At 41.7% G+C, this 27,171-nt stretch overlaps 1 protein-coding gene across 1 annotated transcript in view; it reads left to right on the plus strand.

The window, feature by feature from the left end:
- Positions 1-27,171, plus strand: part of Clip1 (CAP-GLY domain containing linker protein 1) — a 72,891-nt gene that overhangs the window by 29,078 nt on the left and 16,642 nt on the right. The window contains exons 11-18 of the mRNA XM_013023065.1: positions 853-910; positions 1,422-1,505; positions 2,815-2,971; positions 5,840-6,005; positions 6,098-6,313; positions 12,982-13,098; positions 17,460-17,566; positions 20,932-21,052. Coding sequence (XP_012878519.1) covers positions 853-910; positions 1,422-1,505; positions 2,815-2,971; positions 5,840-6,005; positions 6,098-6,313; positions 12,982-13,098; positions 17,460-17,566; positions 20,932-21,052 — 1,026 coding nt within the window. The remainder of the gene's footprint in view (positions 1-852; positions 911-1,421; positions 1,506-2,814; positions 2,972-5,839; positions 6,006-6,097; positions 6,314-12,981; positions 13,099-17,459; positions 17,567-20,931; positions 21,053-27,171) is intronic.

Below are 27,171 nucleotides of genomic sequence, written 5' to 3' on the forward strand. Positions count from 1 at the left end.
AAAAAAAACAAAAAAACCCAGTGGTAATCATATAGTTGTGTTGTTCAGTGGTAGCTATTTCAATTATTTAAGTAAAATTCAAAATTCTATTTCTCTGATGCACTAGCAAATTATAAGTGCTCAGTAACCATGTGTGACCATGGGTTTGTAGAGAACATTTCACCATTGCAGAAAGTTCTGCTGGACAGTCTGGTATATATAATATTTTTGCTATTACATTTTGAGGAAAAATTGGCTTGGGAATCGCCATTCTGTGTTTTGATGTCCTTAACCTGTGAACCTTTTCAGTTTAAAAAATTGTGGACTCAGGTTCATAATACACTACGACTCAAATCTAGTTCAAGCTTCTCAGGATATAAAACTTCTCAGAAATATAAAGAATTCAGCATTGGGGATTTAGCTCAGTGGAAGAACACTTGCCTGGCACAAGTACAAAATCTGAGTTTAGTCCTCAGCTCTGGAAAAAATGGGAGGGGGGGCGGAAATCCAGAACTCTGTTGTCTCAGGAAGATTTCTGAAGAGAAGGTCTCTATTAGAGGGTCAGCACCATGACAAAGCTTGCACATGCACCACTGTATTACATATACTTGTGTATACTTACACAAGTGTACATGTTCATACATGTGTATATAGGCATACATGCATGCTCATACACAGCACATGCACAAATTATAAATGCATATATGCACATTGCACTGTATGCATTTGGTAGTTAATTAGTTAAGTATGTTAATTTAACAAAACAAAATCAGCCACAAAAAGTAAATAGTATTGTAGTTATTACTAGTAGACACTCTTTATCTTAATGTTTTGAAATCCTTATATTGTGAATATCTGGTTCTTTCTCTTTAGAAAGAAAAGTTTGCTGATGCTTCAGAAGAGGCAGTCACTGTTCAGAAAAGTATGCAAGGTATGTTTTACTGAAGTCAGAGCAGAACATGTCTTGCTCTCACTGTGGCTGCTCTCACTGTGGCTGCTCTCTTGAGTGCAGAATAGATACTACCTGTAGTCAAGTGTCACAGTCCTAAATTTTGCAGCACGCAGGAATATTGCATTCCATAGGCTTCCAGAAGCCTCAAACTCCTAATTCTTTCTTCTCTTGTTCCATATTAAAATGTAAGTATTCCTGGGGAATGTATTAGTTAAGCTTTCATCATTGACAGCTCTCTTGAATTTCAATTGGAATAAGAGATATGTGAAAAACGCATGCCTGGGCCTGTTTGGCATACAGCTGTGGGGAGGTGGCAGAGAGGCTTACTTGCTTCATTGGTGGTGTACACAGATGTGCTTCTTAATGGGACTTTTTAGTATTCCTGTATTCTTAGGTCTCACAAGTGTATGATTTGATTGGGTTGTAAGTCAGACAAATTCTAGTGACTTAAATATGAAACACATTAAACTTTCAACTTTATCTTAAATAGAAACTGTAAATAAATTACACAAAAAGGAAGAAGAGTTTAACATGCTATCTTCTGAATTGGAGAAGTTGAAAGAAAATTTAACAGGTAAGGAGATTTCTCTGGTGACTAATGATTATGTACAGTAGGTTTGCTAGGATTGAGATAGCTGTCATTTGTTAGAATAACAGATCTACTATACAGGCATAACTGTTTCACTCATTATGGTTATATAATATTTGAGATCTGTAATTCTCAGCAAGTCCTCGTTTCTGTTTTCAAAAAGAGAATTTAACACATCCCATCACTCCTGCTATCTTTTCTTTTTTGTCGGCCATGGGGCTTGAACTCTGGGCCTGGGCACTGTCCCTCAGCTCTTCAGCTCAAGGCCAGCGCCCTACCACTTGAGCCACAGCGCCACTTCTGGTTTTCTGGTGGTTAATTGGGGATAAGAATCTCATGGACTAAAAAAAAAAACAAAAAACAACAACAAAAAAGAATCTCCTGGACTTTTCCTGCCCGGGCTGGCTTTGAACCATGATCCTGGATGATCATGGATAACAGGCATGAGCCACTGGCACCTGGCCACTCCTGCTATCTTTGATCCAAGTCAAAAGGGTCTTATATATGAGTAACCTTAACAGCTGACCATTCACTTCCTATCTTTGCTCCCACTTCCTTCCGTACTCAACACAGCAGATAGAGTGATCCTTTTTATCTTTTTTAGAATTTTATTTTGAGGAAGGCTCTGTAGCCGAGTCTGTTCCTGAACTTTCCTTGGATCCTCTTGCTGCCTCTTAAAATCACAGCTGCAGTCAGATCATGTCACTTCTCTGCCCAAGATTGTTCAGTGGTTCCCATCTCACTCTGTCTTACCCTCATCAAGCCCCATTGCCTGGAGGATTTCAACCTAGACTGTCCTTCCCCTTGCTCATTCCACTCTGGCCACATCTGCCTCCTGGTGATAGGGACACTTCAGTCATGGTCCTGCCCCACAGCTTTTGCCTTTGCCTTTCTGTCTTCCCTCCTTTGTTTCATATAGCCACTTAAGTGTCACTTATCTCAGAGGGGCTACTTCTAAGATCTGCATGTCTTTCCCCTTCTTTCATTTTTTTCTCTCTTAGCACTTATCTCTGTTACATTATTCTTTATCCTTTTGGTGTCTTGTCTTTGCTAAAGTGTGATTTCCTTGAGGGTTAGGGATTGGCACCTGTGTGATTTCCTTGAGGGTTAGGGATTGGCACCTGCCAATATCCCTAGTGCAAGATGTATCCAATAAATGTTTCTTGCTCTTAATACAGAGGTGCTACTTTTATAAATTTTATTATTAAGTAGTTGTATAAAGAGGTTACAGTTCTGTAAGGTATGTTATGAGTACAACGCATCTTGGTCAGAAGTACTATTTTTGTGTATTCAGATATGGAGGCCAAATTTAGAGAGCAGGATGAAAGAGAAGAACAGTTGATAAAGGCGAAGGAAAAACTGGAAAATGACATTGCAGAAATAATGAAGATGTCAGGAGATAATTCTTCTCAGCTGACAAAAATGAATGATGAGTTGCGTCTGAAAGAAAGGTATGTTGATGGTTAGGCTTGGCGGTGTCTAGATATTGAGAAGACATAGGCTCCGGGTTGTTGTCTCTTCCCCTCCCCCTCCCCCGGCCTTGAACTTTGGGCCTGGGCACTGTCCCTCAGCTGCTTTTGTTCAAGGCTGGTGCTCAACCACTTGAGTCATAGTGCCCTTCTGGCTTTTTCTGTGTATGTAGTGCTAAGGAATCAGACACAGGCCTTCATGCATGCTAGGCAAGCACTCTATCACTGAGCCACATTCCCAGCCCCAGGGTTGTTGTCTTTTATACTTTCCTATCTCCCTCCTTCTTTCCCTTGATTTTGCTCTTGCTTTTGTGCTTGTAATGCTGGGATTGAACCCAGTTCCTTGCATATATGAGGCAAGCATTCTGCCACTGAGCTAAACTACATGTCCCTACTCTCTGTTTCTTCCTGTTATTGCTTTATTGTTTACTTAACTGCTTAACATTCTAAAATGGACTTTGCCTATCTCTCATCAAAATATATTGGTGCCCAGCTTTTATTTTTACTTTTTCTTTTTTTTTTGTCGGTTGTGGAGCTTGAACTCTGGGCTTGGGCTCTGTCCTGCGCTCTTGAGCTCAAGGCGAGCGCTCTACCACATGAGCCACAGCACCACTTCCGGTTTCCTAGTGGTTTATTGGCAATAAGAGTCTCACGGACTTCCCTGCCCGGGCTGTCTTTGAACCTTGATCCTCAGATCTCAGCCTCCTGAGTAGCTAGGATTACAGGGTGAGCCATGGGTACCAGCTTCTTCTTTTTTTTTTTTTTGGTCAGTTGTGGGGCTTAAACTCTGGGCCTGGGCACTGTCCCTCAGCTCTTCAACTCAATGCTAGCACTCTACCACTTGAGCCACAGTGCCACTTCTGGTTTTCTGTTGGTTAATTGGAGATAAGAGTCTCACAGACTTTCCTGCCTGGGCTGGCTTTGAACCACGATCCTCAGATCTCAGTCTCCTGAGTAGCTAGGATTACAGGCATCAGCCACTGGCACACAGCTATTTTAAATTTGTGTGTGTGTGTGTGTGGTACTGAAGATTCAACTCAGGGCCTCAAACATGCAAATGCTCCACCATTTCCCTCAATTCTATTTCCTTTAGTATATTTTTCACTCATTTTTCCTTTTTTTTGGGGGGGAGGGGTCCGGTTGTGGGGCCTGAACTCTGGGCCTGGGCGCTGTCCCTCAGCTCTTCAGCTCAAAGCTAGCGCTCTACCACTGGAGCCACAACACCACTTCCAGCTTTTTTTGCTTATGTGGTGCTGAGGAATGGAACCCAGGGCCTCATGCATGCAAAGCAAGCGCTCTACCACTGAGCCACCTTCCCAGCCCCATCATTTTTCCTTATTGATATACTAATATAAGACAATAAACATTCACTTTCACAGTGTAATAGTTGTTACCTGAATAATGTTTAACTATCAGTTGTTAAAATTATTCTTCAGGCAAGTCATTTTTTTTATCTGCCTTGATTTCAGGGATTATTACTCAAATTATATAACCAATTGTTTCACAAATTACATAACCATTAATAAATTGTTGTTGTTGGTGGTGTATACCTGTAATCCTTGCTACTCAGGAGGCTGAGATCTGAGGATTATGGTACAGAGCCAGCTATGGCAGGAAAGTCTGTGAGACTCTTACCACCAATTAACTGTCAAAAAGCCAGAAGTGGAGTTGTGGATTAAATGATAGATACTAGCCTTGAGTGTAAAAACTCAGAAACAATGCCCTGTGCCCTGAGTTCAAGCAACAGGACCAACACACAAAAAAAGTCTATGTCTTGTGGGCATGATGGTACATACCTATAATCCCAGCATTCAAGAGACTGAAATGGGAGAATTGTAAGTTTGAGGTTCGTTTGGGCTGCAAAGCAAGTTTTTGACCAACCTAGGTTGCATGGTGAGACCCTGTCTCAAAAAAAAAAAAAAAAAGGGCTAGGAATGTGGCCTAGTGGTAGAGTGCTTGCCTAGCATTCAGGAATCCCTGGATTCGACTCCTCAGTACCACATAAACAGAAACAGCTCAGGGCTGGGAAGGTGGCTCAGTGGTAGAGCGCTTGCCTTGCATGCATGAGGCCCTGGGTTTGATTCCTCAGCACCACATAAACAGAAAAAGCCAGAAGTGGCGCTGTGGCTCAGTGATAGAGCGCTAGCCTTGAGCTGAAGAGCTGAGGGACAGTGCCCAGGCCTAGAGTTCAGGCCCCACGACTGGACCCAAAAAAAAAAACAAAAACAGAAACAGCTCAAAGTGGTACTGTGGCACAAGTTGTAGAGTACTAGCCTTGAGCAAAAAAGTCCAGGACCTAAGTACAAGCCCCAGGACTGGCCAAAAAAACAAATTGTTTCTAATATAATTCTTTTTTTTTTTTTTTTTTGTGGTCCTGGGGCCTGAACCCTTTGCTCTGTCCCTCAGCTCTTCAGCTCAAGGCTAGCATTCTACCACTTGAGCCACAGCACCACTTTCAAGTTTTTCTGCTTATGTGGTGCTAAGGAATCTAACCCAGGGCCTCATACATGCAAGGCTGCAAGGCAAGCACTCTATCATTGAGCCCCCTTCCCAGCTCCTCTAATATAATTCTTTTTTTTTTGGGGGGTCCAGTCATGGGGCCTGAACTCTGGGCCTGGGCGCTGTCCCTCAGCTCTTCAGCTCAAGGCTAGTGCTCTACCACTTGAGCCACAGCGCCACTTCCGGCTTTTTTCTTTTTGCTTATGTGGTGCTGAGGAATTGAACCCAGGGCCTCAGGCATGCAAGGCAAGCACTCTACCACTGAGCTACCTTCCCAGCCCCTCTAATATAATTCTTAAGTTTAAGACATTTTTATGAAAAAATCTGATATCTCATTGAATTTTGTTTTAGATGTGTAGAAGAATTACAGCTAAAACTTACAAAGGCTAATGAAAATGCAAGTTTTCTGCAGAAAAATATTGGGGAAATAACTCTTAAAGCTGAACAGAGCCAGCAGGAAACAGCCAAAAAGCATGAAGAAGAAAAGAAAGGATTAGAAGAAAAATTGTTGGACCTGGTAAGGAGGGAATACGTGGAACTGTTTGTTATAAGGAGAGCAGGGGGTCCATGTATGGCCAAATGACACTCATGGCTTTGGGGATTCTGCAGGAAAAGAAAATGGAAACAAGCCACAACCAGTGTCAGGATCTGAAAGCCAGGTATGAAAAAGCCAGTTCTGATATGCAAACAAAGCATGAAGAAACCCTGCAGAACCTCCAGAAGATACTGTTGGACACAGAGGAGAAGCTGAGGACTGCACAGGAGGAGAACAGAGGCTTAATGCAGGAGATGGAGGAACTGAAAACACAGGCTGATAAAGCAAAAGTAAGTCTGAGAGGAGAAGTGGTACAGCTATGTGCAGCTGTGTTATTGCTTGCTTGAGTTCTGCACCAAGGCTGCAAGGAAGCTTAGAAAGTAGCAGCAAACGAGATCCATTGACTTGTCCTCACAAATGATAATACTAGGTGTCAGGTGGATGGTGAATGGAATTTCCTACGGTCTCAAATGTTTTTGTCAGCTGCTCTTCCTTCTTAGAGATGGTGATAGCTACAGGTCTTTCCTCTAAGTGTGCCTGATAGCCATCACTACCCCTGTGCTGTTTGTCCTCAACTGTCACATAGCCTCTTGTTGTCTGAGCTCTGTTGGCTTGCTTGCAGTAGACTCTGGTGTGGGTGGGAAAGCATCTTCCTGTAGTCTTGCTGCTACCCCTGGGTTTAGGAAAGACAAACTACAGAAAGCAGAAGGCAGAGACCACTCAATGAATAGGACTCTTGTAAGAAGAGCATAAAGCGAAAACTATGGAGAAGACTTTTGTGTGGGCCCAGAAAGCCTCTGTGAACTTAGTGCCAAGAAAGTTGGAATCAAGGACCCAAGAAGTATCTTATTAGTTAAGGAGTAGAATGTTGAATTTCAGTATGTGGTGTTTTAACTCTAATAACTTCAGAAAATATAACCTTTCTACCATTATTTCACTTTTCATTGTTTAGGGAAAGGTAAATACTTGTTTTTATTTTTGATGTGTTACAGAAATGTTTATTATGCATTTAGTAGTAAGAAATGATGAAAAGAACTTGAATCTAGTCTCACTAAACTCCTGCTGTTGTAGACAGTAGGTAGTTCAGACATTGAGAATTTGCCTAGCATTATTAGCAGGCCCTGGTTTCTGCCTCCAGAACTATCTGTTAAATAAATGAACCTGGACACACATGTCAGAGGTTGCGGCTTCTGTCTTCCACATCCTGCCAATCAGGACTTTCTCTTCTCTCCTCTTAAAAGCACCTCCAGTGCTGGGTGCTAGTCACTCACACCTGTAGTCCTAGCTACTCAGGAAACTGAGATCCGGGGATCATGGTTTGAAGCCAATCCAGGTAGGAAAGTCTGTGGGACTCTTTTTTTCCTGTGGGACTCATCTCCAATTAACCACCAGAAAATCAGAAGTGTAGCTATAGCTCAAAGTGTTAGAGAGCTAACCTTAATTAAGCAAAAGAGCAAAGGGACAGTATGCTCAGACCCTGAGTTCAAGATTCAGGAATGACAAAACAAACAACAAAAACCCACCTCTAATTTGATGAGCCATTTAATGGTGGATATGATTCCCAGATCTATTGTCTGTGGGTTCCCTTTATGGGAATAAACTCTAATTTTGTAAATGTTTGAAATGGTATTTGAAATGTTATTGCCTGGCCAAACCACAGCATTGTAGTTGTTGGTGTGAGGTTTTGCTGATTTTTATCTGGTGGTTTGTTTAGAAGTCATTTCATTAAAATGTCAGAACTCTTTCCCTCCCCAAAGTTGCCATGTGCGTGTTAGATTATGGTAAAGTTCAATGACGTATAAACTCTGGAGAATCTGATTAACTTATTACCTTATTATCTGATTATCTTATTACCTTAGGAAAGTTTACACAATATTCATATTGCATTCCAGGAGGTCACAGAGTTGGTGAACCTGGCTTACGACTCACTGTTCTGCAACTCTGCTGTCTTAATACAAAAATCACTAGCCCCATGAGACAAGTTAATTTAGATTTGTTGCATCTTAAAATTGTAGGCCAGGTTCTAGTGGTTCACACTTGTAATCCTAGCTACTCAGGAGGCTGAGATCTGAGGATCATGGTTCAAAGCCAGCCCTCCCAGGAAAGTGCTCTTCTCTCCAATAAACTGCCAGAAAACCAGAAGTGGCACTATGGCTCAAAGTGATAGAGCACTAGCCTTGAGCAAAAATTGCTCAGGGACATAACTTAGTCTTGAGTTCAAGCCCCATGACTGACAGAAAGAAAATTGCAAATCCACCTCCTCAATTGTACTCAACACATTGAAAGTGCTTAGTAGTCACATGACTACTGTACAGGACAAAAAGTTCTGGACAGTGCCAGTATAGACATTGGGGTCAGATTATCTTGTAAATAATACTTAAAACATTCTTTATGGGCTGGGAAGGTGGCTCAGTGGTAGAGCACTTGCCTTGCATGCTCGAGGCCCTGGGTTCGATTCCTCAGCACCACATAAGAAAAAAGCCGGAAGTAGCACTGTGGCTCAAGTGGTAGAATGCTAGCCTTGAGCTGAAGAGCTGAGGGACAGCGCCCAGGCCCAGAGTTCAGGCCCCACGACCAGACCCAAAAAAAACAAACAAACACATTCTTTATTTTTAGTTACCAAAGCCCAGAAATTAGTCTGCACGTGTGTGTGTGTGTGTGTGTGTGTGTGTGTGTGTGTGTGTGTGTGTGTGTGTGTGTGTGTGTGTGTATTTGATATGATTAGATCATTCTTAGCCCAGTGACTTTATGAAATAAGGTCTTACAGTTAGTTTATAAAGAGGTGATTTAATTCCCATTGTAACCACTACCTTTTGCTAAAATATATTTAGTTTTTATAGTTATATGGTGGTGGGGGATTTTTTTTTTGCAGATGCAACCTGTAGCCTTATATATACTAAGCATGTGCTCTACCACTGAAACTATACCCTTGTCTGAGAATTATATTTTTACAAATTCTTCTATGATGTGTGTGTGTGTGTGTATGTGTGTGTGTGTGTGTGTGGTGTCTGGCTGGGGGAGGGAGGAAGGGGAGGAGGAAGAAGCGTGGGTTGTATGTCCAGGGGCTTGAAGTCAGTCTGGGTACTGTCCTTGAGCTTTTTTTGCCCAAAGCTAGCACTTTATCACTTGAGCCAGAGCTTCACTTAAAGCTTTTTGATGGTTAATTGAAGCTAAAAGTATCATAGACTTCTTACCTGGGGCTGGCTTCAAATTGCAGTCCTCAGGTCTCAACCTTCTGAGTAGTTAGGATTATGGGCATGAGCCGCTGGCCGCTTGGCTTATGAATATTTTTTTACAATGGATATAGTGGGGGCGATTGGAATGGCAGGAGAGAATCTTAAGAAATCAGGATGCTATTTCTTTCTGGTAGGGAGTTATCAGGAATAATTTCACAAGTTGTTCCAAAGATAAGGCAAGTGAATAAGCACTTTGCAAAGCTAAATTTGCTTTGTATTATGCCTTTATGAGATCTGTTTCTCCAGTTTCTTCCTCTTGTTATTTTATGGTTTCTAAGCAGCTTACTATGGAAAATTTAAAGTTTGACAGTCTGCATTAAGTTATTTGGGCTTGCATTTGTCTGCTTGATTTCATTTTGTTTCCATTCTTCCCATCTTGTGTTTCTGTAGTCGCTAACTTATTTGTTAACATCAGCCAAAAAAGAAATTGAACTAATGTCAGAAGAGCTGAGGGGTCTGAAATCAGAGAAGCAGCTTCTTGCACAGGAAGGCAATGCTTTAAAGGTAGAAAAAGGTTCACTTTTATCAAAGTTGATAGAAATGGAGGCCAAAATAACTTTGCTTCAGGAAGAACAACAGAAATTATGGTCAGCAAACAAAACTCTCAATTTAGAAAAGGAAAAAGTTTTAAAAGAAAAGCAAGATGCTGAAAAGCTTTACAAGCAAGAACATCTTGATAAAGAAGCTTTGGCTATTGAGAGAGAAAAACTGCTGAAAGAAATCAGCGTTGCACAGGAAGAACTTTTGAAGATAAATGTGGAGAATGACTCTTTGCAAGCTTCCAAGGTGCACATGCAGACGCTCATTGAGGAGCTCCACTTCCGCACAGATGCTCTCATAGCTATGTCTGAGAGGGCTCGGGTAGAGAAAGACCACCTGGAGGATCAGATCAAGAAGCTTTCTGCTGAAAACCTTATCTTGACGAAAGACAAGGACGACATCATTCAGAAACTTCAGAGTGCTTATGAGGAGCTTGTCAAGGATCAGAAAGCCTTAGTCCACGAGATTGAAGAGCTCACAACTGAGAAGAGGTCAACAGCTGAGAAGCAGTTGAGCCTCGACAACATGTGCCTGGCCCTAAAGGCAGAACGAGAGAGCCTTCTCCAAAGCAACAGAGACCTGCAGCTTGAGAAGGACACACTACGTCAGGGTCAGGAGAAGCTGAGTGCCAGCCTGGAGGCTGCCCTGCAGGTCAAACAGCTCCTCAGCACTGAAGCTGATGCTCTGCGCACACAGCTGGACTGTGCCAGCAAAGCACTGAGGAAGGCTGAGCTGGAGACAAGGCAGCTTCAGGCTACCAATGCAAGTCTTACAAAGCTCCTGGAAGAGATTAAGACAAGCCGGGCAATCACAGACTCTGAGTGCATCCAGCTTCTTCATGAGAAAGAGACTCTGGCTGCCTCTGAGAGGAGGCTTCTGGCTGAGAAAGAAGAACTTTTAAGTGAAAATAGTCTCATTACTGAAAAACTCAACAAGCACTCTGAAGAAGCCACTCATCTTGAGATGAGTCTCAATGACAAAATCACATGCCTAGCTTCTGAGAAGGAGATAGCTTGTCAGAAAATTACTAAGCTTAAAAAGCAGCAAGACAGCCTCTTGAAAGAAAAATCGGCACTAGAAGTACAAATTGGAGATTTACTTTCAGAAAGAGAGAATTCCATCAAAGCCATAGGAGACCTTAAAAGAAAGTATGAGCAAGAGGCTGCAAGCCGAAGAATAATTGTTCAGGAGAAGATGAAACTACTTGGTAATATCGATGCTCTGAAGAAAGAGCTTCAGGAGAGAAAACAGAAAAATCAAGAGCTAGAGGCCAGTAAGTGTGACCTCTCTTTAATGCTGAAAGAAGCTCAGAATGCCAAAAGGGATCTTGAAAAAGAACACACCAACATGATGCAAGCAAAGGAGAATTTGAATGCTGAGCTTAAAACTTGTTGTTGTGAAAAGAACATATTGCTGAGGGATGGTTTAAACCTGCAAGAAGAATGTCAGAAATTAAATGAAGAGATTCATACAATACAGCAGTCTTTAATCCTGGAAAAAGAGGCCAGAGTGAAGGAAAATGAGTCATCCTTGTATGAAAACAATAAACTTCATGGCAGAATGGTGCTCTTGGAGCAGGAGGTGGATGGGTTAAGAGTGTGTACTGAACAGCTTCAGTCTGAGAATTTTGTACTAATGCAAGAAAAAACCAAATTGGAACAACAAGTGGTGGAGATAATTAAGGAAAAGGAGCTCTTGAGCATGGAAACAGCTCAACTTGCTGCCAATATCGAGACCCTGAAAAGTGATTTTGCTGCTCTATCCAAGTCCAAGTTGGAACTGCAGGAACTCCACAGCTGCCTCACCAAGATCCTGGATGATCTTCGGCTGAACCATGAGGTGGCTGTGGCTGACAGAGCCAAGGTGCTACAGGATAACAAGAGTATCCTGGCTGAGAAAAGAGAAATGATGCTGAGAAATGATGAGCTCCTGAAGGAGAAGGAGAAGCTGGAAGAAAACTACTTTCTCCTACAGAAGGAGATTAGCCAGCTGGCCAAGACCAACAGCCACATTTCAACCAACCTTCTAGAATCTCAAAGTGAAAACCGTACTTTGAGGAAAGACAAGAGCAAGCTTACCCTTAAAATTAGAGAGCTTGAGACTCTTCATTCATTTACGGTAAAGTGAGAGTTCAAGTATCGCACACTGGGACTACTTACTAACCCTCTGCACTAACATTAGTAGCTTACGTGATTTTTTTTCCCTTATTGCTACTCAGTTAAATCAGTGCAGACCCTTCATAGCTCATGTCTCCAGCTGTTTGTTGCAGTCTGAAAGGACAATTCTTTACTAAATATCTAATTGCAGTAGTCTCTCCCCCATTTAGAAAAAAATGGCAAACTGGGAATAAAAAAGATTTTTTCAATTTAATGGAAAACTGAAAAAGTTGTGATTGTTAAGAGCTTAAGAGCAGTAGTAGAATGGGAACATACTGAAGTACAGTTTTCTGCTATTTGGCTTTTAAATGTCTGATTGTGTCTTTTTGGAGTTAGATGACTCCACTGAAACCTCCAGCTATAGCTGAGTATAACTGCTATAACAAACCAAGTGAAACTGCAGAGTATTATTTTTTAATATTTAGCAGCCAGTATGCATTATTTCCAGATGTACACATCTTTTTTATTCACAGCCACAATTCATTACCCACAGTTTCTCTCATAGACTTTCAATTAAATAGTTCTCTTGAAACAATTGAGCTTTACATTATAATTGCCCAAATAATTTATGTTTTTATGTGCAAATATTATCATCCTAAATTGAATGATTTCAAAAGCCCTAAATTTGAAATATCAAGAATAGTATTTTAAACTTAGTGCAATAAGTGTGATTAAGAAACATTCAGTTCTATGGGGAATTACTTTTTACTACCACGAGACTTGTCAAATGTAAGTCAGAATGATGAGAACAAGCTTTCCAGTGTAACTTGGAACTTAGATGTAGGTTTAGAGGAATATGGACATGAATTATTGAGAGATGGCCTGGAAAAGGTTTGTAACTTTGTTCTACTTCAGAATACAGACCCTTCACATGTCTGTTGGCTTCAGGGTTGGGTTGATGGCTTTGACCTCTGTGTGTCTCCCTTAGCCACACAGATTCTGAGTGCTGCCTGAGCAGCATAGCCTGATTGTGCCTGATGGCATCAGGAAGGTGTTCTCCTTCTCACAGTGTTTTCTTGTACTTAGGCTGCTCAGACTGCAGAAGATGCCATGCAGATAATGGAACAGATGACCAAAGAGAAGACAGAAACTCTGGCCTCCTTGGAGGACACCAAGCAAACAAATGCAAAACTACAGACCGAAGTAATCAGATTTAAATGGTTTTTTGTACAAAGAACAGCTTACCGGCTTCATGGAATGTTTGATCACTAACTCAGGACTGTGTAAATTTTTGATGCTGGACTCATACAGGTTTGATCTGTGTTAGAGTCTAATACATGCCACATCCATATACTAAATAAAGCGGATTGCTTCATTACTTATTTATTAGGACCAACCTTTAAGAATTGAGGGAGAAACCCTAATAGTGTGGCTGTCGAAGATAATTATTTCATGATAGCACTAGACAGGAAGTGCTGGTGGCATTCCTAGTTTCTGTAACCTTTATCTTGTATCACATTGTTTTTCTTCAACTCCTCACACATTGGAACCACTAAATTCCAGTCTCCATCCCTGATCTTGAGGTAGGCCTTTTCTTTTTTTTTCTTTTTTCTTGGTCAGTCATGGGGCCCGAACTCTGGGCCTAGGTACTGTCCCTCAGCTCTTCAGCTCAAGGCTAGTGCTCTACCACTTGAGCCACACCACCACTTCTGGCTTTTTCTGCTGAGGAATTGAACCCAAGGCCTCATGCATACAAGGCAAGCACTCTACCACTGAGCCACGTTCCCAGCCTGATGTAGGCCTTTTCTTGGCCTAGTTCAATACAGATTCCCTTTTATGTAATTAGTGACTTCTGGAACTGGACACATTTATGGTATGAAGGTATTTCTGTTCTATCCATAGGTAATACTTCTCCTCCTTGGATAATTCCCTAATTCTCCTGTTTCCCCCTTCCCAACTCTAGTAACTTTTTCTCTTTTTGGAAAGCTTCTACCTAAATCCCTAGCAGACAGACTCACTGAAATGAGTGTATAAAGTTCTGTATACTTTCAGGTTTTTGGTTTTGTTTTTTTGCCTGGAGCTTGCACTCAGGGCCTGGACACTGTCCCTAAGCTTCTTTTTGCTCAAGGCTAGCACTCTGCCACTTGAGCCACAACACCGCTTCTAGCTTTTTCTGTTTATGTGGTACTGAGGAATCGAACCCAGCAGGGCTTCATGCATGATAGGCAAACACTCTAACACTAAGCCATATTCCCACCCAGGTTTTTTTTTTTTTTTTTGTCGGTCATGGGCCTGAACTCTGGGCCTAGGTGCTGTCCTTCAGCTCAAGGCTAGTGCTCTACCATTGAGCCACCTTCCCAGCCCCCCACCCACGTATTTTTTTAAGTCACAGGAAAGTAAGGTGTTTTAGAAGTAGATCAAGAGACGGGATGACCAAATGGGATAACTGTATGAAGACTAGGCCTCCTATGTGACTTTGCCAAGGCACTGACATTGTGAAGTAATGATAGAGTGAACAAAATTGACAATCCTACGAGAAGACAAGTTTATTAAAAAAAACAAAACAAAAAACAAAACTGCCAAGTGCCAGTTGGCTCACACCTGTAATCCTAGCTACTCAGGAGGCTAAGATCTGAGGATCACAGTTCGAAGCCAGCCTGGGCAGGAAAGTCTGTGAGAGGTTTTTATTTGTTTTTGCCATTCCTGAGGCTTGAACTCATTGCCTGGACACTGTCCCTAAGCTTCCTTTGCTCAAGACTAGCATTCTAGCCAGGCGCTGGTGGCTCAGGCCTGTAATCCTAGCTGCTCAGGAGGCTGAGATATGAGGATCTCTGTTCAAAACCAGCCCGGGCAGGAAAGTCCATGAGATTCTTATCTCTAATAAACCACTAGAAAACTGGAAGTGGCGCTGTGGCTCAAGCGTAGAGTGCTCGCCTTGAGCTGAAGAGCTGAGGGACAGTGCCCAGGCCCAGAGTTCCCATGACCAACAACAACAAAAGACTATCATTCTACCACTTGAGCCACAGTGCCACCTCTGCCTTTTTCTGTTATGTGGTACTGAGTTCTTCATGCATGCTAGACAAACACTCTTCCACTAAGCCACATTCTCAGCCCCATGAGAGACTCTTATCTCCAATAAACTACTCAGAAAAAGCAGGAAGTGGTGCTGTGAATCAAGTGGCAGAGTGCTAGCCTTGAGCACAGAGAGGCTCAGGGGCAGAACCCAGGCTCTGAGTTCAAACCCCAGAACTGGCATGCATAATAGCTGGGACCAGCTACAGGTGATTCATGGGTATAATCCTAGCTACATAGGAATCTGAGATCTAAAGGATTTCAGTTCAAAGCCAACCCAAGCAGAAAAGATCTACAAGGCTTGAGCTCCAAAATAAATAGCACAAAGCTATACTAGAGGTATGAGCCCAAGTAGTAGAACACCAGCCAAGCAAACAAGCCAAATAGACGTGGAGCCCTAAATCCAATCCCTGGTATGAGAAAGTGAGGGGGAGCAAGCTAGACACTTACGATTCACATCTATAATCCTAGCTACTTGGAAGACAGAGATTGGGGGATCAAGGTTAACTAAGGCTGATTATTGTTGCATGCACCTGTTATACAGCAAAAAAGGGAAGCAAAATATGAGGAGCACAGTCTACACATAAAACAAGACCTTATCTTGAAAATCTTCAGTGCAGAAATAACCAGCACATGGCAGTGAGTGCCCGCTTAGAAAACTTGAGGGCTTAAGTTCAAACCCCAGTACTGAAAAAAAAGAGAAAGTACTAAAAAATCATAAGGGAAGACAGGCACTGGTCACTCATTCCTGTAATCCTACCTACTCAGGAGGCTGAGATCTGAGAATCTTGGTTCAAAGCGAGTCCAAGCAATAAGGTCCATGAGACTCCTATCTAATTACTCACCTGAAAATCAGAAGTAGAGCTGTGGCTGAAAGTGATAGAGTGCTAACCTTGAGCAAAAGTGCTCAGGGACAGTGGCCCAGGCCTTGAGTTTCAAGCCAGAAAAAAAAAAATTCAAAATTTGAAGCCAGTGTGAACAAAAGTTTAGGAAATATCTCTAACCTTTAAGGTTGAGATCAGAGAGAATTGTGCATCTGTTGTAGCAGACCAGAAGTCTGGATGAACCATGAACCATATCTTGGGCCATTATGATATTTCCTTTTTCTTTTCCTTTTTTTTCTTTTTCTTTTCTGGTTGTGGGGCTAGAACTTAGGGCCTGGACGCTATCCCTATGCTTTTTTTGCTCAAGGCTAGCGCTCTACCACTTTGAGCCACAGCGCCACTTCCAGTTTTCTGGTGGCTAATTGGAGATAAGAGTCTCACCGATTTTCCTGCCCCAGGCTGGCTTTGAACCTGGATCCTCAGATCTCAGTCTCCTTAGTAGCTAGGATTACAGGTTTGAGCTAACAGCATCTGGTTGATATATTGTTTTTCTTGATCATAAATTTGGGATGATGGAGGGCATTAAAAAGAAATTGGTGGTATTAAAACTAACAAGACACTTTCTAGATTCCTGGCTGGTGGCATATGAGAGAACTCTCTTTATTGGCTGTAGAAGACAAAGACACAAGGCCCAGAGAGTGAGTCTTACCTCAGGATCACGCCATGTCATAAATAGCCTCTTTGAGCTCTCATCCTTGACAGGTGCTTTGCATGCTGAGCTCCAGCCACCTGCAAAAGCTTCCCCTTAGTCACTCCTACTATTCCAGCAACATACCTGGTTTTCTCACCAGGGGCCAGACCCTCCACCAGCTGTATCCCTTAAGGAAAGTGCTGGGCCTGAATGTGTACAAAATCCCTTTGGTCTCATATGGCTTGTTTCTCTTCATATTAAAGTTCAGGTGGATACCTAAAACTTTATACAGTCAACCAATATGGTAATTCAAATAATTTTTATAATAAGGATTATGTAATTTTAGTACCAACACTGGAAAAATATATCCAGCATCACTAATATATAGAGAAGGGAAGGGAAGGAGTCTTGTTTAATCACAGGGAATAATCCTTTGTCATTGATTTGTGGTTTGTTTCTTGCCTTTTTTTTGGGGGGGGGGTCAGTTATGAACTTGGGGTTGGGGTTGGGGCCTGGACACTGTCCCTGAGCTCTTTTGTTCCAGGTTAATGCTCTACCACATTGAACCACAGCACCACTTCTAGTTTTCTGGTGGTTCATTGGAGATGAGTCTCACAGACTACTTGCCCAGTCTGGCTTTGCACCGTGACCCTCAGATCTCAGCCTCCTGAATAGCTAGGATCAAGCTTTGTGATAAGTACTGGGAATTGTACACAAGATGAAAGAGAGCTTTTGTTTTAATTTATGTTTGACATTTTAGCCAAGTGAACAGAAAATGTAAGGAAGAGACTTGGAATTTATAACAGACTTGTTATTTATAATCTCTTCACTTAGGTGAACTCCCCCTTTTCTTTGTTTTACAAGTGACTAATTTCATCTATTTTTAAATGCATTTTTTATGAATAGTTTGAATATCTAGCCAAGTCATTGGAAAATGAAATAATTTCATCAAGTGTTGTTTTTTCTTGGTCTTTAAGTTGGATACACTTAAAGAAAACAACCTGAAAAATGTGGAAGAGCTGAACAAATCAAAAGAGCTTCTAACAGTTGAGAATCAGAAAATGGAAGAATTCAAGAAAGAAATGTAAGTTTATGTTCTTTGAAAGAAATTATGGCCCTTATTTTAAATTGCAAAAAGGAAAACTTGCCTTGCATGCATGAGGCCCTGGGTTTATTTCCTCAGCACCACATAAACAGAAAAAGTCAGAAGTGGCGCTGTGGCTCAAGTGGTAGAGCACTAGCCTTGAGCTGAAGAGCTGAGGGACAGCACCCAGACCCAGAGTTCAGGCCCCACGACCTACCGGACCCAAAATAAATAAAACTGCAGAAACTTTGTTTCAGGTTATCTTGTCATATGGAATGGAAGTAGCCTCTCTAAAAGTTGTTAGAAATGTTTATACTTGCAGTGTTGAGGGGAGAACCCAGCACCTTGATTGTGCTGGGCACTGAAGACATCTGCAGCCCCTAGAAATGTTTCTGTGAGTGTTTTCAGAATCAGCCCTGCGTGTCTTGGGGTTGGACTACAGGATCCCTTTTCTCCATGAAGTGCATCTCCCCACTATACACTGGAGACAAGCCAAGTATCCTTGCCTTTGGACTGTGGCATTGTTTTGTTTTGGTTTATGGTGCTTGAACTCGGTACCTGGGAACTATCCCAGCCACAGAACCATTTCTGTTTTTCTGGTGGTTAATTGGAGATAAGTGTCTCACAGACTTTTCTGCCTGGACTGGCTTCAAACCATGATCCTCAGATCTCAGTCTCCTGAGTAGCTAGGGTTACAAGCATAAACCACCATCATCCAGCTAATAACACTTTTTTTTTTTTTTTGCCAGTCTTGGGGCTTTAACTCAGGGACTAGTCACTGTCCCTGAGCTTCTTTTGCTCAAGGCTAGTACTCTACCATTTGAGCCACAGTGCTACTTCTGTCTTTTTCTGCTTATGTGGTACTGAAGAATTGAACCTAGGGCTTCATGCATGCTAGGCAAGTACTTGCCGCTAAGCCACATTCCCAGCCTAATAATACTTTTTATAGATTATTACTATAGGATATTTGTCCTCTTTTGGTTGCTGTATTAGCTCTTTATTTTAATTTGCCTTACGTCAGTCTTTTAATTTAAACAATGACTTTCTAAAGACTTGTAAGAGATGAGAATTGTTGAAAGAGAAGGAAGAGGAATGCAAATATCATTATGACAGGCCACATAATGCTGAGACTACATAGGCTCTGTGTGGAGAGTGCTAGCCGGAAAATATATACTGGCTTAGGATGATTGCATCTTAAGCTAAAATCTTCTGATTTGTCATGGATTGAGGAAATGAAGTTTACCTGCTCTGTGTGTGTGTATGTGTGTGTATGTGTATGTGTGTGTGTACACATCATCCCATTATTAAAATTCTGAGGGCACTCAAAAATAATTCCTTGTTTTTTGGGGGGATGTCAGTCATGGGGCCTGAACTCTGGATCTGGGCACTGTCCCTGAGCTCTTCAGCTCAAGGCTAGCACTCTACCACTTGAGCCACAGCGCCACTTCCAGCTTTTTCTGCTTATGTGGTGCTGAGGAATCAAACCCAGGGCCTCATGCATGCAAGGCATGCGCTCTACCACTGAGCCACCTTCTCAGCCCCTCAAAAATAATTCTGAAGCTGGGTGCTGGTGGCTCACCCCTATAATCCTAGCTACTCAGGATGCTGAGATCTGAGGATCACAGTTCAAAGACAGCCTGGACAGAAAAGTCCCTGAGACTCCTCCAGTAAGCCACTAGAAAACCAGAAGTGGTGCTGTAGCTCAAGTATTAGAGCACTTGTCTTGAGCTGAAGAGCGCAGAGACAGCGCCCAGGCCCAGAGTTCAAGCCCCATGACCGACAAAAAAAAAATAAAAATAAAAAATAAATCTGAAAACACCTACAAAAATATTTCTAGGAGGTAGGAATGTGGGTATATGTACACACATGTACACATACATACACACATGTACATATGTGGGTCAATTGAATGATTGATCCACAGTTAAAAAATCAATCGTTTCAAGCCAAGCACTGGGGGCTTCTGCCTGTAATCTTAGCTACTCAGGAGTCTGAGATCTGAGAATTGTGGTTCAAAGCCAGCTCCTACAGGAAAGTCTTTGGGAGTCTTCTTTCCAGTTAATCACCACAAAGCCAGAAGTAGAGCTGTGGCTCAAGTGGTGAAGTGCGGCCCGTGAGCACAAAAGCTCATGGACAGTACCCAGGCCCTGAGTTCTAGCCTCAGGACCAACACAGAAAATACATTAATCATTCTAGCTTTTGGATAATTAATTACTTGGGGGGTAAAATTCCTTCTCAGTTTTACTTAATTTACTAAATAAATAAAAAATTTCTCTAAAAAGCTCTATTTGGTGTTCCAGGAGAATTTTTGTATAGATTTGTACCCCTAAATCATTAATGCCATCCCAGAATGGCATTTTATAGGTTGGCGGAGAAATAAAAATCAAGAAAATTTAACATGTCAGGCACTGCCACCCATTAGACAATTGAGTTAAAAATAGATGTGTTCATGCATCAGCAGATGGATTTCTACCCAGATGACTGGATTCAGAATTCAGCCCTGCAGCTTGCTAAGTAGAGTTTAATCAGCACAGACATAAAAATTCAAAATTGTATCGAAACCTTCTATAGCATAAAACTAAAATCCATTTATCAAGCAAAATATTTTGAATATCATGTGTAAAGGATAATGTATTCTTACATGTTTAGGGTTAATTTTAACAATAAGAAAATGTTTTATAAATATATGCTTATATGTTGTATACTGATTGTATTCATATTACAATTTAACTAGCAAGTTATATTTTTGTAACTTCCTTTGATTACAAATTAGCATTGTGGAAAGAATACCATCAAAATATAATACCTGTCATTTAATTAGAGGACTATTTCCTTTGGCATTCCATCTCTTGTGTCCTAAATATATACTCAGATTCACGTCAGCAATTGATTCTGAAAGACACTGGTAAATTAGATCATTGTACTTTTACTTCTGCCAGAGAAAAACAGATTACACATCTATACAGCTAGAATAGAGTGCTGTGGCAACAAATTATATCACTTTATTAATGTCATACATTTAACATAATTAATAGAAATATTCCTAAAGACAAAACTGTAGTGACCCTTTCATTTGTCTTTTTTTTAAGCAAAATTCCTTGTTAGAGGGTAAGCGGGGGTGGTGGGAGGGTGGACATTGTGTTTATTAGGTTTAAAAAATGCAGTAATTGTGGGTGGCCATCTCCTTTCGAGATGCTAGTGCTGGGTGGCCTCTCCTACATGTAGCTAACAGTCTCCTGTTGTTATAGACCCTATTGAGCATGTGACCCAGATCTATTTTCCTCAGTGCTGTGAAGCTGGTTGTCTCCCACAGTTTCCTTGCCTGTCTTGTTTCTATGGTAACCGTGCACTCACTGTCCTTGCAGTGAAACCCTAAAGCAGGCAGCAGCTCAGAAGTCCCAGCAGCTCTCGGCATTGCAAGAAGAGAACGTCAAACTTGCTGAGGAACTGGGGAGAAGCAGAGACGAAGTCACAAGTCATCAAAAGGTCAGTGGACCTTTGGTGTAGGGGTTTCTAGATCTGTTGTGCTGACCTCTGTTGCTCTTTTCGGTATACTTGGAGATTACTCAGAGATATATATGGTATGATTGGGCAATTCCAGATGCGATTTCAAGTTACTTGGGCTATATGTCTCCTTGTTTTTAAGCATGCTGCTTTTACATACATTTTAGAATTAATTGACAAGTCCACTAAATACACACACACACACACATACACACACACACACACACCTACACCTGCTGTATCTGATAAGCAAGTAGAAGATAAGATCTTTATTAATCTTCTAGGAAGGCATTTAAGTGCTTGGATTTCAAAATGATTTTTCACTTAAAGTTTTTTTTAATTGGTTTTAAGGAAACCAATTTCAGAATATGGATTTGGTGTGAGGGTTAACAGTTAATTTTAAAGAGAACTCTGCTTCTCTTTAAATTTAAAGAAAATGGTTAAGCCTTTCACTAATAGGCCTGTGAGTATGTGTGCATTCATGTGTGCTGAGACATGTGGAATGTAGGTTACAACTGGGATGAAGCATAATCCATTTGCTCATATTTAAAACAAACAGAGGTTTCTGACACACTTTGATTAAACATGGGAACAGAATTTGTTGTAAAGGACAAAATATTCTGCTTTGTATTCTTCTCTAATGTCAAATCAAAGTACAAAATTATTAGCCACATCGGAGCTAGAGCAGCAGCTTGAAATCACAGCTTTAAGTCATTCAAATCATTCATTATTACTTTGTACTACAAAGGGACCCCCCACACACACACCAATTATACAAGTATCATTTGTAACTTGGATAGAATACTTTCGTGTCACTGTTGAGTGCAGTTTTTGGTGAAAGAACTTTTTGGAGAGTTGATTTCAGACCACAAGGTATTTGTTTTGGCTTCTCAAAGTTTTCCTATTCTTGGGCTGGGTAGAGTGCTTGCCTTGTGTGCATGAAGCCCTGGGTTCGATTTCTCAGCCACATGAGCAGAAAAAACCGGAAGTGACACTGTGGCTCAAGTCATAGGGTACTTGGCTTGAGCTGAAGAACTGAGAGACAGCGCCCTGGCCCAGAGTTCAGGCCTTCGACCAGGGGAAAAAAAAGTGTTTGTATTCTTTTTTTTTTTTTTGTCATGGGGCTTGAACTCTGGGCTTGGCACTATCCCTGCACTCTTCAGCTCAAGGCGAGTGCTCTACCGTTTGAACCACAGAGCCACTTCTGGTTTTCTAGTGGTTTATTGGAGGTAAGAGTCTCTGGACTTTCCTGCCCGGGCTGGCTTTGAACCGTGATCCTCAGATCTCAGCCTCCAGAGTAGCTAGGATTACAGGCGTGAGCCACTGGTGCCCGGCTTTCTATTCTTTAATGCCACATTCTTCAGATTTCACAATGATGTGATGCTGTTGGCTGAGAGTAGCTAGCTCATTGACTCTTACTTTGTGGCAGGCACACCTAGATGTAGCTGTCATTTCACTTAATCCACATTAAAATTTTGTATAACACTCTTTTTATCTCCCGTGTAAAGAGAAAATGTCAGCAAAAAGAAGATTGTGATTTGGTCAATGTTATTTGGCAAGTGGTGTCAAGGGATGTGTGTCATTTTCCGATTTGGGTTTGGGAAAGAATCAAAGAATGTTGACTTACATAGAATCATTGCTGTCCTTTGATCAGCATGTAAGAAATTGGAGTTCGTGAAAAAAAATAGAAGCCCTTTGACCTGAAGAGGTTCTTTTATCCCCCCGCAACTAGCTAGAGCATCTAAAAACATTAATGTATCCACAGAACTTAGAAGATGAGTTAGGATAGTTCTGAGTCTCTTCCCTTCTTGTTTTTGTTTTTCTTTTTCATTTCATTGTCATTTCATTGAACATCTCTAGTTGAGAGAGTATAGTTTATAATAGGAAGAACACAGAGATCACTCTCTCCTGTTGTGACTTGAACTGGACTGATGATTATGTTTCCTATCTCTGTCACTCAGAGCTAGCTATAAGGAACTCTGGAGATCTGACACCTTGAGCATAGGTTTTCAAGGCTCTTCTCCATCCTAACAGCTCTGTTCTCTTTACAGAGGGATTCAGTAGCTTCCTATTGAAAAGGCTTTGTGATTAACAGTTTTAAAATAAGTCATTTTTCAGAGTGCTAAAAAATAGTGCCTCAAAGAAGAGCTAGAAAGTAACTTCTTCCTTTTTTCCCCTTGGACAGTTCTGGGATTTGAAACCTCATGCTTACTAGGCAGGTTTTCTACAACTTGAGTCAGGCCGGCAGCATTTCTGCGTTAATTATTTTCCAGTCTCACTTAAAAATCCTTGGCTGCAGGCTGGGAAGGTGGCTCAGTGGTAGAGTGCTTGCCTTGCATGCCTGAGGCCATGGGTTCGATTCCTCAGCACCACATAAGCAAAAAGAAAAAAGCCGGAAGTGGCGCTATGGCTCAAGCGGTAGAGCACTAGCCTTGAGCTGAAGAGCTGAGGGACAGCGCCCAGGCCCAGAGTTCAGGCCCCAAGACCGGACCAAAAAAAAAAATCCTTGACTGCCTTATACCACAGTCTTCCTACCTATGCCTCCCCAGAGCTGGGACCGCAAATATGAACCACTGTGCCTGTTTTGGAGTGCTGTTTAATCTCTAAAATTAGGAGTTTTTGCTGGCTGCTGGCACCTACCTATTCTTTTCTTCCAAACTTGAAAAAAAAAAAATATATATATATATATAATCTGGTTTCTGCCTTTATTTTTCACCTCACATTTTCCTGACCCCCTGCTGACTGCTGTTTGACTCCTGCAATGCCTCTTGCTGAGTGTTTATGAAGTCCAGGTTCTTCCTTTCTGTTCTTTGTGAACATTTGATCTTGCCACCACCTCTACTCCCCGCTTTCCTCCTTGACACCTTCCTCCTGATGTACTAGTCTTTCTTCAGCATCTCCTGGCACTCCTGGCTCCTACTCTTTTTTTTTTTCTCTCTCTCTCTCTCTTTTTTCCAGCCAGTCCTGGGGCTTGAACTCAGGGCCTAGACACTGTCCCTGAGCTTCCTTTGCTCAAGGCTAGCACTCTACCACTTGAGCCATAACACCACTTCTGGCTTTTTCTGTGTATGTGTTACTGAGGACTCAAATCTAGGACTTCATGTATGCTAGGCAAGCACTCTACCACTAAGCCACATTCCCAGCTGTGGCTCTTCTTCTTCATATGTCTATTTGTGTCTTTTCTTCTCCTCTTTCCCCTGGTGAGCACTTCATCACTGTCAGAAGGCCACCCTGCCTCTACTTTCAAGCTGAGCTGCACCTTTTTCCACAGCTCTTCCTGTGCTCCTTAATGGCATATGTCACCATTCAGACTATGAGAAAGAAGGAATGCTGGAGTGTAAGTGACACGGAGTTAGAGTAAACAGATACACAAGTGTAAAATGAGCATCTTGTTTATGGTGAGGGCCCAGGTGCTTTACAGATTTGAGATATATACTTCATGCCTGCTCTTTCTACTTCACATGATTCCCATTGCCTTCAATCTTATAGCTTTTGTTTTACATAGCTGAGGTTGTTAACAGCTTCTTCACCAAATAAGCAGGGCATTTCTACACATCAATGGTTGAAGTGTTGATGTGAACTTAAGCTGGGTCATGTAGTTTCAAGATTAATGGAAACTATGCAGAGCATTCTTTTCAGGGGCAATTCTAAAAATAATGTGGATTTTCTATAGAAGTCACTTCAGGTGGTCGCATTGGAGAAGTCTGGTTTGTCATTTCTAAACCTCACATGTATTCTACATTGTGAAAAGGAATTCTAAAAATAAAATGATGTGAATTCTTCAATAGAAACAGGCACCTCAAGTGGTCACTGTTGAGATGCTTGTTTTGTCATTTTCAAACCATACATGTATTCCACCTTATAAAGATAGCACATTACTGATCTGTCACTATGGGAACAGTTCCGAATTCCCCCTGGTAATTTGCAAAATAAGGCTCCAGCTTGCTGTTGGAAACTGGACAGGGATTAGATGAGTCAGTAATGTATATCATGAGCAGCTTCCTCAACACAGGTCACAGCAGAGGCAGTGTATAAAAACTAGGGTTAGCCGGGTGCTGGTGGCTCACCCCTGGAACCCTAGCTACTCAGGAGGCTGCGATCTGAGGGTTGTGGTTCAAAGCCAGCCCAGGCAGGAAAGTCTGTGAGACTCTTATCTCCAATTTACCACCAGAAAACCGGAAGTGCACTGTGGCTCAAGTGGTAGAGTGCTAGCCTTGAGCTAAAGAGCTCAGGGATAGCACCCAGGCCCAGAGTTCAAGCCCCATGACTGACCCAAAAAAACCCAAAAAACTAGCATTAGCTCTAAATTGATCTATGAATAATGGATGCCTTTTAAATAGGCCTGATTTCCCAGACACAAATGTTCTAAGAAAGGAAGGCTGTTTTTAACCTCTCATATTATTTTGCAAAATTAGTGATAATAAACTGTCAGAATTCTATCTGCTCTCAGGATTCTGAAATTGTATTACAGAATCTCTTCCTTTTAATACTAAATGATACACAGGGTCTAAAAAAATACCAATTGAACAACGAAATTGTTGAAATTGTTTTGTGTAGCTGGATGGGAAAGTGAGAAGAGGTGAGATTGGAACATATTGTTAACATGTGTGGACAAAAACAAAGAAATCCTTTGCTATATAGCTAAATAAAGTAAAAATATATCTTAGACTAGTGTTAAAGTTCAGTGTTAGAGCACTTGCTTACATCTTCAAGGCCCTGAGTAATGTCTCCAGTGCCACACAAAGGAAAGAGAGGAGGAAGAGGGGAGAGAGGGAAGGAAGGGAGAGGAGACATAGGTAGTTCTCACCTGTAATCTTAGTAGGCTGAAATCTGAGCATCGAGGTTCAAAGCCAGGCCAGGAAGAAAAGCCTTGGAGATTCTTATCTCAGTGGCTCAGTGTTAGCCTAGCCTGTTTGAGGTCATGGGTCTAATCTCTATCATTACAAAAAATAATAATTTAATAAAATAAATGCACAGTACAAACCTAGTGGTATTTCTTAGAATGATGCGTTTTGTAGTAAACTTTTTTTTTTTTTTGTCGGTCGTGGGGCTTGAACTCTGGGCCTGGGCGCTGTCCCTCAGCTCTTCAGCTCAAGGCGAGCGCTCTACCACTTGAGCTACAGCGCCACTTCCGGTTTTCTGGTGGTTTATTGGAGATAGGAGTCTCACGGTCTTTCCTGCCCGGGCTGGCTTTGAACCGCGATCCTCAGATCTCAGCCTCCTGAGTAGCTAGTATTACAGGCGTGAGCCACCAGCGCCCGGCTTGTAGTAAACTTTTTATATTCTTCCATTTTTCTTTCTCTTGTAAAGTTAAATTTTGCTTTATATATTAAAAAAATCCCTCTAATTACCTTGCCCATGTAATTGTAACCCCTCTGTAGGATATTTTCACAATTAAAAAAAAAAATCCTTCTAGCCAGGTGCCAGTGGCTCATGCCTGTAATCCTAACCACTCAGGAGGCTGAGACCTGAGGATCGAGGTTCAAAGCCAGCCCAGGCAGGAAAGTCCGTGAGACTCTTATCTCCAATGAACCACCAGAAAACCAGAAGTGGCGCTGTGGCTCAAAGTAGAGTGCTAGCCTTGAGCTGAAGAGCCGAGGGACAGCGCCCAGGCCCGGAGTTCAAGCCCCACGACCAAAAAAAAAAAAATCCCTCTTACTACATGTAATGGGTATGTCATTCAGTTAATGTTGATTATGTTTACTTCTAAGTGATAGAATTGAGGAACTTTTTTCTTTCTTTTTTTGAACTTTTTCTATATAATATGGCTTAAATTTGTTTAAAAAGAATATGTATTGTTTTAACAAAAGTATTCTTTGAGGGGCTGGAAGGTGGCTCAGTGGTAGAGCGCTTGCCTTGCATGCCTGAGGCACTGGGTTCGATTCCTCAGCACCACATAAGCAAAAAGAAAACAGCCAGAAGTGGTGCTGTGGCTCAAGTGGTAGAGCACTAGCCTTGAGCTGAAGAGCTGAGGGACAGCACCCAGGCCCAGAGTTCAGGCCCCACGACTGAACACACACACAAAAAAGGATCTAGCTTTAGTTTTCTACAAGTAGTTAACCAATTTTGCCAGCACCGTTTACTTAAGAGGCTCTTTCTTC

Source organism: Dipodomys ordii, unplaced genomic scaffold (assembly GCF_000151885.1).
Source record: "Dipodomys ordii isolate 6190 unplaced genomic scaffold, Dord_2.0 Scaffold66, whole genome shotgun sequence".
NCBI lineage: Eukaryota > Metazoa > Chordata > Mammalia > Rodentia > Heteromyidae > Dipodomys > Dipodomys ordii.